The sequence below is a fragment of the Bidens hawaiensis genome, unplaced genomic scaffold (assembly GCF_021521415.1).
Source record: "Bidens hawaiensis isolate Kalapana, Puna unplaced genomic scaffold, B.hawaiensis_p1.1 tig00003241_1, whole genome shotgun sequence".
Taxonomy (NCBI): domain Eukaryota; kingdom Viridiplantae; phylum Streptophyta; class Magnoliopsida; order Asterales; family Asteraceae; genus Bidens; species Bidens hawaiensis.
The window spans coordinates 927175-945366 of record NW_027491177.1 but is presented as its reverse complement, the minus strand read 5'-3'; the positions used below and the strand labels follow the sequence as shown (position 1 = coordinate 945366).

Here is an 18192-nt window from a genome sequence, read left to right as displayed (position 1 = left end):
ATACCTTGGCAGGTATAGTACAAAAGATCTTCCAGAAGCGTACGGACTAGCTCTATATTCCCGCCCTGCTCATTCCTTCTTCAGGTGACATTACTGAAGTATTAAGAGTTAGTGCCTTATGCGTGTAGCCCTACTGTTAGTGCGGGTGGCCTTCCTTCTTGGCTTGTACCCACAACTGCGGGGACAGGCAGGGTACTGTACCAAGGGAGGCTTTCCTGCGGGAACAGCTGGCTTACTGCGTGTAAGCTCTTCATCTCTCTGAGCATGGTGGGTCCTGCGGAACCAGTTGGTCTTTGCGCAGACGTACCTCTTCAAGGTGTGTCTTGCGGGTCCAACTGGGCTTTGCGGGGACCTACCTCTTCAGCCTGTGATTTATTTTACTTTTATCTTGAAAACTATAAAGTTATATACATAATAATAATAATAATAATAATTCAATCATGTTTATATACACTAGTTTTATGAAGGTTATAACAAAACATGATTGATTATTAGTATATGTTATCGGTATTAATAAGCGGAACTTTAATCACCTTGTTAGCAATCATCCCGGGAATCCATCCATATATATCGCTACATGTCAATATTTCACGCACGCCATTATTTGAGATCACAGAGGCTGAAGTTCTTGTTCACGCGTGCCAGAATCAACAGGCTTGTAGAGATTGCCAGTTAGGCGTCTATATCTCCCAAGCCGCCACATCACCAAAGCCAAAAATCCAGATACTAATACCAGAACCAATATTATGACCACAGCCATGTAACTCTGCCACCATGATCTACGTATTATTTCCATGCAAGTATTTTAGCGTAAGTTTTGAAAAAATAAAATTGGTAACAGAAACTAGACAATACTATAGCTAATCAGTATACCTATTTGGATCGGATTCGATATACCAATTGGATATACGATGTTTTCCAAACTTTTTAGGAAGGTGTATCTCATCTTCAGCTATCCTAGCAATAATATTCTGCCACCAGATGTAACAAGTAAGCTTAAAATAATAAAATTGGCAGTAGTATAAAAATAAGTAAGAACTCACAGATGCGTTCTCTTTAGACATATATTCAGCAGGTTTTGGTGGAGTGATGGACCATATTGTAAGGGAACCGTTCCCCTCGGCTGTGAAATCCAATAGGTTAACCTGAAACCATTATTTGAAGCCAATTATGACTTTATATGTGAACCGACCGTGCATAAAATAAAGTGAAAACATAAAATTTAACCTGAGAACTGTTAACATTTAACTCCATGGCAATTAACTGAGTAAGCTCTTGAATGTGGGGTTCCAACTTATGGTATTTGATATTCATTAACATGTAAAATATTATGCTTCCAACTTTCGATCCTACATGGCAAAAATAACAAGAAACAATTGGTATCATTAAAATTTGAAAAATCATATTGTGCAATACAGAAGACAGATTATATTAAATGAATATTATGGTACCTGGAGCGATATAATACGGGTTGATCATTGGAGCAGTAGGAGACACATCAGGACTTGAACGTGAATCAGCTGGTGACGAAGCGGGCCCACCAGAATCATGAAGTCTTGCCCATAGATCAGAACAATTAGTTTTCCAAAATCCAATCTTCGCATGTTCACGGTCATACATAACAAACATATTGCGCACGGTAATGCCTGTAACAACCATAAAATTACACTCAAACCAACTTTGTTGATAATAAAAGAGGTAAATAATTTGAGCAGTAAAAAGTTAAAATACCTCCTAAAAGAGTTGTTGGATCCTTTCCATTCTGAAAAACCCCGAGGCAATATGCACCACGCACCTTTGAGTGCTTTTAACATAACAAACAAATGAGCATAAAATATGACTTGAAATAGAAAATGGAAAAAGATAATGATACAAACACTTACCCTAAACAAGTAGTTCTCAGGGGATAATGACAACTTATGTCCTTCTCCAAAAACAAAATCAACAGACGGGAACTTTTCCGAGAGCCTTGAACCATCACTGATGTAACAAATATGTGATATTAAGTTTAGTTACTCTTTGAACACAACAATTAATTATATGATTACTAATTCACAAACAATTAATACCGTCCAACACCAGAAAAGCAAATGTCCTTATAACTTGGATCAGGACCCTTGATCTGTTTGAAAGAACGGAGTTCTTTCGAGATCTGAATTCAAGATTAAAAAATTAGAATTATGAGGAGATTAAGGTTTCAGATAAGTGAATCTTACAGCATCTTTAAATGCAAGAAAAGCAGCTTCAGGTAGGTATGCATATGTTGTTCCACTGTCTAGCACTGTTCCATGTTTTCCATCAAATACACTTGGATTTAAAGGCAACCGCTTTCCAGCAACACGTAGCTCCTTCAGCTCAATATTGTAATATGGGCTGTTGCCACCCGAGACTAGAGTAAATGTGTGAGACGTATTAAAAGTATGACTTTCGTATCTATAAAAAAGATAGATACAAAACATACCTGCGTACAGGGTCCGAGTATGCAAACACCATCCCGGAGGGCGGAGATATACCACCAAGAACCATGGCACCACCGCCAATATCCATTCCACCATAACACAAAGAAAACGAATCACTTATTACGCCTCGATCAACAAGTTGGTCAACGATACTTAAATCACCACGGCCCAAGCCCATTATTCCATCAGCGTGTTGACTGTACAGATCACCAGTTTCCACAGTTTCACAGCCGAACGTTGCCCGTTGAGGTGAAAGTTCACTTTGCTTGCCGAATGATACTATATCCTCACCAAGAACACCACTGCTGGAACTCAGTTCAGCATATTGTCTTTCATATATGCACTGCTTCTTGTCTTTGTCACATGTGCAATCAGTATTGCATTTCACAGGTTCATATGTGGTGGATGAATCTGGATCAAACCATGGGTCCTGGTCATAATTTTTATTCAGAACCTTAGGAAGACGAGAAAGATAAAATGCCTAAATAACATGTGCATGCTAAACTCAACTTATTATTAGGCCTATACACGAATTGAACGTCCATGAACAATTTGCCGGGAAGTTCATTTTTGTTTATGTTAAACGAACGAACATGAACACATGTTTTGGTCGTTCATTTATGTTTGTTCGTTCTTTTATGTTTGTTCATTAAACCCTTTTAACTATGTAATTTTAAAGTTTTTAAATATAATTAAATATGTTTGTACTTAAAAAACCCATATGAACAAAAACATATGCGTGTAAGTTAAATGGCTTGATGGGCCATATGTGATATTCAAATCCCACACTTAAACTTAGATGGCTTGTGTAGGTTTATGTTTGTTCAATTATGTTCGTTTAAGTTCATTCGTTTAGTTTTCAAATAAACGAACACGAAATGCCCATTTTCTTAATGAACGAACATATGTTCATGTTCGTTTTACATCAATCAAATAGCCCCTAAATGTTTCATGAATAGTTCCAAGTTATAAAAATAATTACTAACTGAATGTATTTAAAACTCTTGTGAGCTTAAATTACTTAACCACAAAACAAAGAAGTACCAACCTGATGCTTGCCACATTGTTCACAGGTAGAGCATGGGACATAAGTAACCGTACTCCCTGTGTCAACTATTAGCGCAAACTTCTGCGGCGGAGACCCAATCCACAGCCTCGTCGTGTAATACCTAAAATTCATCATTCAATTCAATTCAATCAAAATTTTCACCTAAAAATCCAGTGTGGTAAAAGTAGGTCTTGAAGGCCGAGTAATTGCTACAAGGTATGTTGCCGATGCGACTTTCTTTAACTCCGCCTAGTAATAAAAGGTAGTCAACCTCGGCCATAATATGACCTGGTCATTCAACTCTAGCAGATTTTGAGTTAAAGAAATAAAACATCATTTTTCTAATTGATGTTTAACAAATTCTGTATAATTTTAGTATTTAAAGATGTATCTTTTTTATTTATAATGATATTGACGCATTTTATTTAAAATATTAGTAATTTGACATATACATAATTTCTCAAAACTTTTCTGCTTTATAATTTACCAAGTCTAACGCCTAGACCAATTACTCACAACTCCCCATGTGTAAGATACATGTAATAAACATAACTAAAACTGCACATATTCATGGCATGATGATCGTGTGTATGTGAGAATCAGGTGAACAAAACGACAAAATACCCGTTGAGAAGGAGATCATCATGCAGAGCCATCCGTGCATTCGGAGGACGATGATGCGTATCGGATTTCTGTAAATGACGTCTAGATGTTCCGGATGAATTAGAATTAGGAGGCGAAGGATAGAGAGGTAGAAACATGGCGTGACGGTTGCTACCAGCATGCGGAGGAAGAAGAAGAAGAATAACATCAGCATCATCATCATCATCATCAACCACCGCATAAGCAACAAACAACATCAGAGTATTCAACACCATAATAATAATAACAATAATAAAGATAGATATAGATAAGGTGAATCGTGCCATGATAATAATAATAATAATTGCAAGAAAGAAAGGAAAGAAGGTGTGTTAACGCATCGGAAAGGTGACGAAGATCACCGGATCTGGAAGGTAACGACGTCCGATAAAGCCTTCTTTTCTGCTACTACTCGCTTTATAATTATTATATATATATATATAAACTTCTCTTTTTATTTTATTCTTAACGTATACTTAGGATATAGGTGTTACTTTATTTAAACAATTATTTTCAAACAAAGTATAGGTAAAAGACTCAGCTGGCTCACATTGATCTTTTTAATGGGGGTGTAACGATAGAAAACTTGAGTTTTTTAATAGAGATTTAGGTTCGATTCCACTTATAACACTTTGGGGAAAACTGGGATTTTTGTGGTCTTTAGTTCGATCTTAAGGGTGTTCGGGTTTTACCACTAATGGGACTTCGGGCAGGTGGGTTTCCTCGGAACTGGAGATAACTTAGAGGCGTTTAAGAGCTCCGTACGGCTGGGTTGGGCTAGCTGGCAGTGACTTTTTCCCATTGGGTCACACGTCAGAATACCTAGGCAATTCTTAGTTTGTTGGCCGTTTAAAAAATTATATAAAAGGGATAACATGATGTACGCATTGATGTGGTTCCAACAATTAATAGTTAGTCAAAGAAAATAGACAGAAATCTAGATTAGCAAATAGAGAGAAAATTCAGACTAATTCATATTCTTCATTCATAATCTTCATACTAAACCTAAACACATTAAAAAGGATTACAAGAACAAGAAAATAGAAACTAACCATAAACATAAGATAGTGGTTCAAACTAACCACCCACTACATACAAAATTAATAAAAATAAATAATTAAAATATTAACTAGTAAAAGCACATCACACGCATATTTAGTTATTCTATTTAGAAAAGGTTAATACGACATATAATCATTTAAAATCCTGATAGTTTCAATTTTACTTAATTTTTATTATTATTAAATGTTATCCCATCATTATATCTTCATCCTTCCTGTTCACTCTAAACTCGTATACTAGTGAAGTTTTACAGAGAGGCATTAATATTGTAGGTCTAGAAGTTGATAGAATTGATACTATGACTTTAGTATCGTGTCAAAAAATTTATAAACTTATCTCATAATTTCCTAAATGGCTAAATTAGAATGAGTTCGGGACACATATACGTTGAGGTGGCAAAAAGAGGCTTTCACATTTCACACTAAACTGAATTTGTTATAGTGGATGAAACGTGATTGTAAATGAGTGGAATGAGATGACACTGTCTAATTCGCTTCAAGAACAAATGGTATCACCAAAAGAGGAGCAGTGTCCGCCAAGCGGTCAAGAATAAAGGAGCAGCGCCTTTTCATCAAGGAAGGGTGATGGTGTTGCCGTTGGCGCTTAACACATCCTAAGTGTAGCTTTTCACGCCTCTTTGGAGGCACCATAACACACACTTTAAGATAAGTTTGTCTTATTTTTTATAAATGATCCAACGTTTTGTATACGTTTTCAAACTTATATTATAACCATAATTCTATATTATCATCAAGAAGATAGATGGCATTAGTTTTTCACCAAGTGAACAGTTTCAATACAAATTAGTTGTTTTAAATCAGATAGAATCAAGTAATTAACCAATATGATTACATGAAATACCAGCAAAAGTCAAATGTTGCTCAAAACAGATAAAACTGTAGAAACATGATGGCTATGAACAAAATACATATACTTTGACAATGATACAGAATTATCAGTTACATATCCAACTGTCATCCAGATTATTTAAACTCGAGTTACAACCCCCCACGAAAAATAATGATTTGCCATTTCTGGCAGGTTTATGTTGCTGAAGTTACTATTATGTTAATAAAATGGCTAGAAAGTAGATACCAAAAAAATACATACATAACATATTTAGCTCATGTAAACCTCTATATGGCGTCGCTTCTTGGCTTCAAGAAACCGAATGTCGAAACTGTAATGCTTCGCCAGATAAGGTATACAACGAATGCAATATATGCAACAGTGAATATTATGACGGTACTAGTAAAGGCTACCCCGCTTACTTCTTCAGCAAAAAACTGTTGCAATAAATAACCGTTTATTGCGATCACTAGTGCAGCCACAAACCATGAGACCGTCTGCAAACATGACCAAACACATACAATATTACTATCATTTTTGCACTTAAAAAATTTATGTTAACATTTAATATGTTAACGTCTTACAAATGATACACATACAATACCTTTAAAACAGGGCCGATTTTAAAAACACCCATGAGGTCATCTTTAGCCACCAAACACAAAAGTGGAATAAGAGCAAACGGGATCTGAACCGACTGAAGAACGTTCAACCATTCGTTTAAAGTATCCAAAGATTCCTCGGAACTATCAAATATTAAAGCAACTATCAATGTAGGAATTATAGCACAACTTCGTGTTATCAACGCCCTTAACCATTTCTTCAACCTCAAATCAAGAAACCCGCCCATAATAAACTGCCCGGCGTATGTGCCCGTGATTGTACTACTCTGCCCGGCTGCCAACAACCCAACTGCCCAAATGTACAAAATAGGTACAACCCCGCCCCCAAATTTATCTTCAAGATACTGGCCCGCGTTCCCAAGACCGATAGTGTCGGCTATTGCGGTACCAAAGAATGCTTTTGCAAAAACGGTTGTTACAAAGAGGTTAATAATAAATGATACAGCAAGTGCTATGGCGGATTCAATTGAATAGTATCTGAGAGCTTCTTTGACCCGGCCCGTTTTTCGTGGGTCGATTTCTCGTGATTGTACAAGTGCGGAATGTAAGAACACGTTGTGTGGCATTATTATGCATCCGACAACTCCAACTGCTTGTTGGATTGTTTTTGAATTGAGCTTTGGAACCACAAGACCTTATAAGAATAAAGAAAATGTTTTTGAGTTTTGGACAATGGACATTGAAGAAATAAAGCATTGAATTAATAAAAAAAAAGTTGTCGAATTTTACCAACAAGAAGCTCCTTGGCATTTGGCTTAGTTTCACCAAACATCCATGCGAACGAGATTGCCATGACTGCAATGAGAACCGCAAAAAGTGCTTCTAGCTTTCTCACCCCATAGTTTTCAAGAAATAAAAAGATGAAACTGCATTGAAGATCAAGAAACCATCTTTGTTAATTATGGTGTCAAACAATTCAATTTTGTGAAGGCTTGGGTTATACATACACCATGTTGGTTATTCATACACCAGGGTAGCCTATACGAGTCATATAGGCTCTATACGGCTCGTATAGGTGCATGGTCAAGTCATTTTCAAGCAGAAGTGTCAGGTTTTATTCTTTTGTATCGTATAGCCCCTATACGGCTCGTATAGGGCTATATGACTCGTATAGGGTCTATTTGACTCGTATAGGGTTTTTTTTTTCAATTTTAAAACTACAAAATATTAAAAACAACACCAGAGTTGGTTACAAAATAAAAATATACATAACAACCTACGTACAACATGAGCGTTTCGGGGTAACGACTTTTTAGATGTGGTAATGTAATCCATTTTGGTTGACACATATATGAGTTATCTAAGCTTTTGAAATATAATTGCTATAAAAATAGTTTCGTTTGTTGGTGTAGATGTTTTGGCTCGTGTTAACTCAACTTTTAAAATATAGCCTTTTGAAAATCTGATGCCTGGTCTATACGGGTCGTAGACCACATATACGAGTCGTATAGACCAGAAAAGTAATTAAAAATCTCTGGTCAAAGTACATGCTGACATGCTGTATATACGAGTCGTATAGACCCTATACAGCTCGTATAGGTTAGACGATTTACGTAGGCTATACAAGCTGGAAAATCTATACGGCTCGTATAGGGTCTATACGGCTCGTATAGACTGCAAAAAGCTGCCACACCGACACGTTTTTACGCAAGTCAATAGGTTAGGGCTATACGACTCGTATAGGCCCTATACGAGCCGTATAGCGTTATTCCCACCCCAGGGGGCTGGTGTATGCATAGCATGACCCTTTTTTGAATTACTCAGAAGCCTAGCTAAACATAAAAATAAAAATAAAAACAAAAAGAAAACCTTGATTTATTATTATAAACCAAGCCAAAATGTTCAGAAGGAAATTAAAATACTGATAAATAGCAATAACTTAGTTGTCAAAGTGAAAGTGACAAAATAACAATCAAAATATGAAAATAAACAGAATGAAATTGACATATTATCATTGAATTATAGAATCATGCTACAATATTAAGGATCCAATTTTGGAAAACCCTAGAGAAATCGAGAACATAAACCCAAGTCAAATCTTTAAACAAATTTCCTTTTTTATAATTATCAGAAAAATAATAAAAGATACAATTAATGAAAAGTTTAGAACTTTACCAATCCAAGGCAGTAATAATAACACCAGCCCAAAGCGGCAAAAACCCAAGAGTCAAAATCTTAAGAGCAATAGCACTCCCAATAACCTCTTGAATATCAGCTCCAATAAGCGCCAGCTCAGTCATGACCCACAACAGCTTCCCAGCCCAGTTGGGATACTCTTCTCTACAGAGCTCAGCCAGATGCCTCCCAGTCACCACGCCAAGCCGAGCCGACAAGAGCTGAACCAGCAAGCCGATCGCCGTGGCCCACAGCAGCAGCCATAGCAAGGAGTAGCCAGCAATGGCACCGGCCTGAAGATCACCTTCCAAGTTACCAGGGTCCAAGAAGGCTATGCTCATCAAGAACCCCGGTCCGGTGAAGAGCCAGAGTGTAACATCCCGAAATTTTTATAATGATAAATAAAAGAAAGTTATGTTTAGTAATTTCACGTTTTAGTTATTTAATGTCGAGTAAGGAACGGGTCTTGGGCTTAGTTATTTTATGAACTCGGCCTGTCTCGACCCGTAGGAAGCCAACCCGAGCCTAACCAAACCCGTAGTATATAAACGAAAGTTCTTGACACTTTCACCATTTTCACCAACTCCCTTTCACTCCCACACCCAAACACTCTCAATTCTAGAGAGAGAAACTAGAGAGAGAAAGTTCTCGAATCACAAATCCGAGTCCACAATCTTGTTCCTAATCGTTTTTGGTAAGTCCCTCTTGAAAATCATCCGTTTTCATAACCATTTTCGACCTCAAATCGAGCAAAAACTCCCGTTTTTGTAACTTGAGTTTTCGGGTCAAAAACCGCCTTGTTTTGGTGTCAAAATGCAAGCTTGTGTGTTTAAAAGTACAAGGAATCGATAGCCCTTTCAATCCCGAGCATTTCCATGTCAAAAACGTCGATTTTGGGTCAAAAATCTGGAAAATCTGGAAAACCCGTGGGTTTCTCCGTCGCCAGCTTGAAGGAGTCGAACCAGACTCATTCGATCGAACCAGTCGATCGAATCAGTCCATTCGATCGAATACGTAGATCGAACAAGTCCAGTCGACCGAATAGGGAAGCAACCGAATGGTCTCCAACTCATTCGATCGAATGAGTTTTGTATTCGATCGAATGAGTGTTGTATTCGATCGAACGTGTTCCTATTCGATCGAACGTGTTCCTGTTTGATCGAACGTGTTGTATTCGATCGAACGTGTTGTATTCGATCGAACGTGTTCCTATTCGATCGAATCAAGCCAGAACCAAGTTGTTTCCAAGTTCGCCTAAGGTTTAACTTCGCCTGAAGCGAAGTTCGTTTTTTAAAATGAATTAAAAACCTAATGGGAAATGTGTTAAGGCAGTTATTGAAAACGGGTAGTAGTAGTTAATTGATATGTGTAAATATTATACAGTTAGCCGAGCCCAGTTAAAGAAAGGAATTACAATCAACGGAGAACGTAACCGTATTCAGGTGAGTTTCTAGCCCCCTTATGTGTTATGTTTTCGGGGCTGTGTGCATACTCAATATGTTTGTTAATACACTTATCCTACGAGATAAGTGTATGCCTTATGTGAATGATATGATATGTATGAATGATTGCTTGATGTTACGTGAACGATCTTCGGATATTGCACGTACTGTCAGGTTGTAACGCCAGGTGTAAGGTAAGTATGATATGTATGTTTACGTGTATGAACGTGATAAAGATAATAAAAGAAAGAAATGATAATGTATGGTTGTATGGTAACGAAGAGGGAACCGAGCCCTAATAATACTCGAGGAAAGAGGGTACCGAGCCCTAATAATACTCGAGGAAGGAGGGTACCGAGCCCTAATAATACTCGAGGAAAGAGGGTACCGAGCCCTAATAATACTCGAGGAAGGAGGGTACCGAGCCCTAATAATACTCGAGGAAGGAGGGTACCGAGCCCTAATAATACTCGAGGAAAGAGGGTACCGAGCCCTAATAATACTCGAGGAAGGAGGGTACCGAGCCCTAATAATACTCGAGGAAAGAGGGTACCGAGCCCTAATAATACTCGAGGAAGGAGGGTACCGAGCCCTAATAATACTCGAGGAATGTAGGGCGTAATGCTCTTTATAACGTAAGATATGACAGTAAGTTAATACAGTATGAAAGTATGAAAGTATGAATGAAAGAACATTATGTTATGTGAATGGTATGATTATGTGATTATCTAGAACTCACTCAGCGTAGCTGACTTTTAGTATGCACGCAGGTGAGTAGAATGAGGCAGCTCGCTTGAGGGGACACATGGCACTGAACGAGAGTCTGGCATCTGAAGACTTATGATGTTTTAATTTAATGCTTTAATGTTGAAAGACAAAGAATGTTTTGAGACAAGTTATGAATTATGCAAAGTTTTATGAAAGTTTTATATTCCGCGTAAATGTTTTAATTAACTCTGATATTTAGAACTGTGTTTATGAGTAAATCCAACGCGAAAGTAGGGCTTCCGGTAACGGGGCCTTACAAGTTGGTATCAGAGCAAAGTTCGAGAGATTTAAGCATCCTACATGCTTAGACTCGAACAGAGTATGAGATATAAGTAAGAAAGGAAAGAAGATGCCAGTTCAAGAATGCCATGTGTTGCTCAAGCAAGAACAGTAAAGGTAAGGTGTATGATTAAATGATATATGTTAATGAGAAAAGAAAGATATGTGAACGTCAGGGATAGGAATAATTGATTGTTTGATTTGACAAACTGCTTAAGTAGAACCGGCACAAATAGACTCATAAAGGGAAGTGTATAGGACACGGAAAGTAACGTGATCAGCTAATCACAACTGGCCACTGTTATTACCTGTTAGCCTTGCTATCCTTGTACTAAATAGTTCCTTGAGTGATGATGTTTGTGTTTTCCATTTAAGGATACTAATGGCTGGAGCAAGAAGGTTTGTTGGAAAGGGAGGTCACACTGGACGTCCTCTTGGATTACGCGTTGTCCGAAAACCTTCTGAAGAACTAGTTACTACCTCGAGAAAGGAGAAAAGTGAAACTTTGCAAGGACCAAGCAGCGATGAAGGATATCAGCTGGATCCTGCTGTTCGATTTGCCATTTCCTACGCTGTAGCTGCTACAGAGAAGAAATTTCGTACTGACAGGTCTGCTGAAAACCATGCAAGGGCCACTTTGAAGGCAGGAAAGGACAGTGAGAGTGGTGATGATGAAAAGGGAGGAGCGAAGGGAACCAAAAGATCTGTAGATGTCGTGGAGTATGCTGGGAAAAAGATACCAAGGGTCGCGGGAAGGGAAACGTGCAAAGTGTGCGGGAAGATGCACCTAGGTGAATGCAAGGCTGGTCCAAATCAGTGCTACCGATGTGGGAAGAAGGGACACATAACTCGTGATTGCACCGAGGACCAGAAATGTTATAAGTGTGGTAAGTCGGGTCACTTTGCTAGGGATTGTGGGGAAACAAGAACGGTGGGGGGAGAGAAGGAAAAGAAATGGGCTACCTCTACTAAGCGGTCTGGCGTGATGGTGACAACAACTGATGAGAGGAAGGCCAAGGGTGGGAACAAGGATACATGTGAGACATGTGGGCGAGTGCACCAGGGAGAATGCAAGACTGGGACAGACAGGTGCTATCGGTGTGGAAAGAGTGGGCATTATTCTCGAGAATGCCCTGATCGTCCAAAGTGCTTCAAATGCGGAAAAGCTGACCACATGGCTAGGGATTGCAAGGAATCAGGGGCGGTAGGTGCGAAAGGATGAAGACTTTGGGAAACTGCAGAGAGGAACACCTGATGAAGGAATAATTGCTCATGCAATGGTTCTATTAAATTACATTTGCTTAAGAACTTGTTTTGTGTTAAGGTTTAAAACTTATGTTTATCTGTGGTGTGTAATTATTTTGAGTTTGGTTAAGAATGATTATTATGTTATGGTGAAATGTTGATTTAGACAATAGTGTTAAAAGTACTAATCGAAACCCTTAGAAGGATGAGATGAGTCTTGGTGCATCGAGGGTCTCATGGACAAGCTACCTTAAATAGCTAAAACACATGACCACCATTCGATGACTGCAAAGCCGGAAGTAAGAAGGGTAACTCGGAAAGCGAAGGCGATTCAATAAAGCGTGTAAATATAAGAAGTTTTCCTTTTATAGGGAATAAGTTAGGTTTCGGGGACGAAACCTCTTTAAGGAGGGAAGACTTGTAACATCCCGAAATTTTTATAATGATAAATAAAAGAAAGTTATGTTTAGTAATTTCACGTTTTAGTTATTTAATGTCGAGTAAGGAACGGGTCTTGGGCTTAGTTATTTTATGAACTCGGCCTGTCTCGACCCGTAGGAAGCCAACCCGAGCCTAACCAAACCCGTAGTATATAAACGAAAGTTCTTGACACTTTCACCATTTTCACCAACTCCCTTTCACTCCCACACCCAAACACTCTCAATTCTAGAGAGAGAAACTAGAGAGAGAAAGTTCTCGAATCACAAATCCGAGTCCACAATCTTGTTCCTAATCGTTTTTGGTAAGTCCCTCTTGAAAATCATCCGTTTTCATAACCATTTTCGACCTCAAATCGAGCAAAAACTCCCGTTTTTGTAACTTGAGTTTTCGGGTCAAAAACCGCCTTGTTTTGGTGTCAAAATGCAAGCTTGTGTGTTTAAAAGTACAAGGAATCGATAGCCCTTTCAATCCCGAGCATTTCCATGTCAAAAACGTCGATTTTGGGTCAAAAATCTGGAAAATCTGGAAAACCCGTGGGTTTCTCCGTCGCCAGCTTGAAGGAGTCGAACCAGACTCATTCGATCGAACCAGTCGATCGAATCAGTCCATTCGATCGAATGCGTAGATCGAACAAGTCCAGTCGACCGAATAGGGAAGCAACCGAATGGTCTCCAACTCATTCGATCGAATGAGTTTTGTATTCGATCGAATGAGTGTTGTATTCGATCGAACGTGTTCCTATTCGATCGAACGTGTTCCTGTTTGATCGAACGTGTTGTATTCGATCGAACGTGTTGTATTCGATCGAACGTGTTCCTATTCGATCGAATCAAGCCAGAACCAAGTTGTTTCCAAGTTCGCCTAAGGTTTAACTTCGCCTGAAGCGAAGTTCGTTTTTTAAAATGAATTAAAAACCTAATGGGAAATGTGTTAAGGCAGTTATTGAAAACGGGTAGTAGTAGTTAATTGATATGTGTAAATATTATACAGTTAGCCGAGCCCAGTTAAAGAAAGGAATTACAATCAACGGAGAACGTAACCGTATTCAGGTGAGTTTCTAGCCCCCTTATGTGTTATGTTTTCGGGGCTGTGTGCATACTCAATATGTTTGTTAATACACTTATCCTACGAGATAAGTGTATGCCTTATGTGAATGATATGATATGTATGAATGATTGCTTGATGTTACGTGAACGATCTTCGGATATTGCACGTACTGTCAGGTTGTAACGCCAGGTGTAAGGTAAGTATGATATGTATGTTTACGTGTATGAACGTGATAAAGATAATAAAAGAAAGAAATGATAATGTATGGTTGTATGGTAACGAAGAGGGAACCGAGCCCTAATAATACTCGAGGAAAGAGGGTACCGAGCCCTAATAATACTCGAGGAAGGAGGGTACCGAGCCCTAATAATACTCGAGGAAAGAGGGTACCGAGCCCTAATAATACTCGAGGAAGGAGGGTACCGAGCCCTAATAATACTCGAGGAAGGAGGGTACCGAGCCCTAATAATACTCGAGGAAAGAGGGTACCGAGCCCTAATAATACTCGAGGAAGGAGGGTACCGAGCCCTAATAATACTCGAGGAAAGAGGGTACCGAGCCCTAATAATACTCGAGGAAGGAGGGTACCGAGCCCTAATAATACTCGAGGAATGTAGGGCGTAATGCTCTTTATAACGTAAGATATGACAGTAAGTTAATACAGTATGAAAGTATGAAAGTATGAATGAAAGAACATTATGTTATGTGAATGGTATGATTATGTGATTATCTAGAACTCACTCAGCGTAGCTGACTTTTAGTATGCACGCAGGTGAGTAGAATGAGGCAGCTCGCTTGAGGGGACACATGGCACTGAACGAGAGTCTGGCATCTGAAGACTTATGATGTTTTAATTTAATGCTTTAATGTTGAAAGACAAAGAATGTTTTGAGACAAGTTATGAATTATGCAAAGTTTTATGAAAGTTTTATATTCCGCGTAAATGTTTTAATTAACTCTGATATTTAGAACTGTGTTTATGAGTAAATCCAACGCGAAAGTAGGGCTTCCGGTAACGGGGCCTTACAAGCCAGAGCTTGCGCCATGAGAAGGGTGGAGGGTTGTTGCCGTACTCGTCGAAGTGGAGTTGGTGTTCGGATACTCCGATGATGTGGACCTTTTCGGTTGGGTCGTAGGCGGTTTCGGTGAGTAACGGTTGGTGTTGGTCGGAAGACATGTTTCGTTTTTTTGATGGGAGAGTTGGTGGTTTTATTGGATGGTGGAGAGAATGTGAGAACGTGAGATGATTTGTTGGATGCTACTGTTTTGAGTGTTGAAGTGGTTGTAAGTAACACGAAACTATGTTTGCGTAAAGAAGATGTATCGCTTTTGCTAGCGGGCGCCAGTTTGGAAAATATACCTGTTAATTTATTATTCTTGCTCCTTTGATTTGACCCAAACTCAATTTTCGTATAATGTGATAACGAGAGACTAAGTGAGTGAGCGTTTACGGACGTTGGTCTTAGATGAGGGTTTTCAGAGGCGGCTCGGAGGGTGTGCTAGCCGTACCATCGGGCGGGGCATATAAGTTTTGGGGGCACAAATTTTTTATACCATTACAAATATATGTATTTTGATGTTAAAAATAAAGTTATTTGTAATGATTTATGAGATAATTACATGCTCAGAATGTTTCTGTTTATAATAAATCGGTCGATAAAAGTTTTATTCATGTACATTAGAAAATAAAAAAATTTTGTTAAGGCCTACGAGCCTTTATATGTTGACTCAGCCGAGATATTTAAATTCTCGAAAACGGACCTGAGGGTTTTACCAGAATCGAAAGACGAGTGTATCATGATTTAGTGAATTTAGAAAGTAGCATATTTGAATGATTCGTTGACTATTAAATAAAAAGAAACTAATTTTGTTCATAAAATGGCTAAAATACTATTTTATACGGAGTAGTTGACAAAATTTAATGTTATCGAATCTCCTCCTTACCTTATGATCACGTGAAATTGAGATTATTTTAAGGAGAGAGTCTAGGGATTAAAAAGGAGATTTTCGTCAAACACATGGATGGACTACGTAATTAACTCTAAATGAAAAGATAGAAAAAAGTAATAGAGTAAATTACTATTTTTGTTTCTTAGTTTATTGAAAACTTTTGTTTTAGTTACTAAACTTCTCTGCTTTTTTAACATTCACTCTTTGACATTAACTTTAATTTCATTATACTGTGTTGTTAAATAGCAAGGTATAATTGTCAATAAAATTCAAAATTATATTAAAAAATAGTATATTTTCTCTTTGATTAATACTTTTATTATTATTTTTCTCTCTCTTTCACTCATAACCACTTTCAATAAATATTATAATGGGTAGTTTTTTAAATATACAGAAAAATCACTTTGCATTTTCTCTTATCTATTCATAACACTCTAACCCACTACTTAAATTATAAAAACTTCACTCATAAAATTTGATGATTTAGATGTGAATAGGGGTAAGAAAATCAAGGGCAAATGATAAGGCATATAAAGTAGGCTAGACTCAAGAAGAAATTATAAAGAGAGAGGAACTCTACTGAGGCAATTCTCTGAATAACTTTGCATAAAGCAAGGTACAATACTTAAATAAGCAAATAAATTGATTTTTTAGTCATGCCTCTTATTGTGAGGGACACAAACACCACTATCCCACGAATGCAATAACCAACAAAAAATAGGAAAATAACATGTGCTAAAAGACTAATTCAAATAAAAATAAAGAAACGTTATGATACGACAATCAGGTCTACTTCAAAGCTTAGCAGGCCTCTTAATTTCTCTCTTGGGCCTGATGTTCTGCCCACTGTTAATTTGGGTCGTATCAAATGCCTCCCCCTTGTGAACGAGCTCGTTCTCAAGTTCGTCTTCAACTTCTTTCATGGCTGGTAACAGAATCAGATCTGGATTTCCCTTGACTTCTCTTAATAGTAACGCATGAAAAACCGGGTGATTTTTGGCCCCGATGGTAGTTACAAACGGTACGCAACAGGCCCGATGCGTTCCATAATCTGAAAAGGCATGTAGAAACTTTTGGATAGTTTCCTACTACTCTTGTATTTAACCGATTGCTGGCGGAAATCTTGTAACCGTAAAATGACCATGTCACCAGTGTTGAACTCTTTGTCCAACTTGTTTTCATTGGCTAGGGATGTCATTATCTGTTGAGCTCGCTTTAGATTTTGTTTTAGTAACAAACGTAGTCACTGAAGTTCCAAAAGGGTTTTGTTAACTAAAGGGATCTCTGACTCCCCTGGTTGGTATCAAATCATGCTTGGAACTAGTTGGCTATACAATGCTTAGAACAAATTCGTGTTGATCAAGCTGTGGTGTGAAATATTATACCAATATTCCACCAAGTATAAGTATTTGCTCCATGATCTTGGTTCATCACTGCAAAAGAACATAAATAATTATGCAAGCTTCTGTTGACAGCTCCAGTTTGGCTGTTGATTGCGGGTGATAGACGGTTGAATAAGGTTTGTCATTTGATGTTTTTCCTAGGTCGTCAAATTATGTTTGTCTGTTTACTTGTATGCTGAAAACGAACTGAATAAAAAATCATTACACTCATATATATATTCTTTAAGCAGAGAGTTTAAAAACAATTGTCTTATAATTATATATATCTAAAATGTAGGTAAATTTAACGTACAAATGAAATAAACGTGAGAAACAAGTAGAGTAGTTTATATGTACAAGTATACATAATTACTCTACTTGTATATATAATTACTCTACTTGATTCTAACGTTTAGCACGGTAATTCATTTGTAGTTGATCTAACTCCTTAAAAATGTAATATTAAAATTAAAGTTTGGACAATCAATATGGTTAACCCATATTGCACTTATACTCTCCACATTTATAGAAGAGTTAATTGCATTTTGTGTCTCTTTGGTTTACGGGCGAAAACCACATGTGTCCCTTCTTTGAAAAACGAGCTGTTTGCATACATGTGGTTCTTGGGCTGGATAAGTTTGCATCCATCCCTCTAATGGTATCCGTATATTCAGTAATTTAACGAAATGGGCTCATTTTCGTGTTTCACCTTTTACGTCTTTACATACGTATTATGGTATAGTGGACCCACATGATTTTCAATTTAAAATTGTAGAACAACTCAAACAATATAATAAAAATTAAATAAGGTTAAAAAAATAAAAATAAGATAAAATTCAA

The 18192-nt window shown here is 37.7% G+C and overlaps 3 protein-coding genes across 3 annotated transcripts; all 3 read right to left on the bottom strand.

Moving 5' to 3' along the window:
- Window positions 1–610: 610 nt before the first annotated feature.
- Window positions 611–1314, bottom strand: LOC143622663 (uncharacterized). Its single transcript, XM_077093744.1, has 4 exons — window positions 1228–1314; window positions 1044–1145; window positions 874–971; window positions 611–779 (listed from the first exon to the last, which is right to left on the bottom strand). The coding sequence occupies exons 1-4, from the start codon at window positions 1312–1314 to the stop codon at window positions 611–613; spliced, it is 456 nt and encodes a 151-aa protein (XP_076949859.1).
- Window positions 1044–4176, bottom strand: LOC143622697 (aspartic proteinase 36-like). The gene is made up of 9 exons (XM_077093766.1): window positions 4132–4176; window positions 3508–3628; window positions 2462–2889; window positions 2217–2373; window positions 2070–2152; window positions 1884–1980; window positions 1732–1804; window positions 1228–1646; window positions 1044–1145 (listed from the first exon to the last, which is right to left on the bottom strand). Exons 1-8 carry the CDS (start codon window positions 4161–4163, stop codon window positions 1432–1434), a joined length of 1206 nt encoding a protein of 401 aa, XP_076949881.1. The 5' UTR covers window positions 4164–4176; the 3' UTR covers window positions 1044–1145; window positions 1228–1431.
- Window positions 4177–6149: 1973 nt separating this feature from the next.
- LOC143622736 (metal transporter Nramp3.2-like) lies at window positions 6150–9166 on the bottom strand. The gene is made up of 4 exons (XM_077093798.1): window positions 8799–9166; window positions 7413–7549; window positions 6665–7317; window positions 6150–6557 (listed from the first exon to the last, which is right to left on the bottom strand). Exons 1-4 carry the CDS (start codon window positions 9137–9139, stop codon window positions 6348–6350), a joined length of 1341 nt encoding a protein of 446 aa, XP_076949913.1. The 5' UTR covers window positions 9140–9166; the 3' UTR covers window positions 6150–6347.
- Between the last annotated feature and the right edge of the window lie 9026 nt (window positions 9167–18192).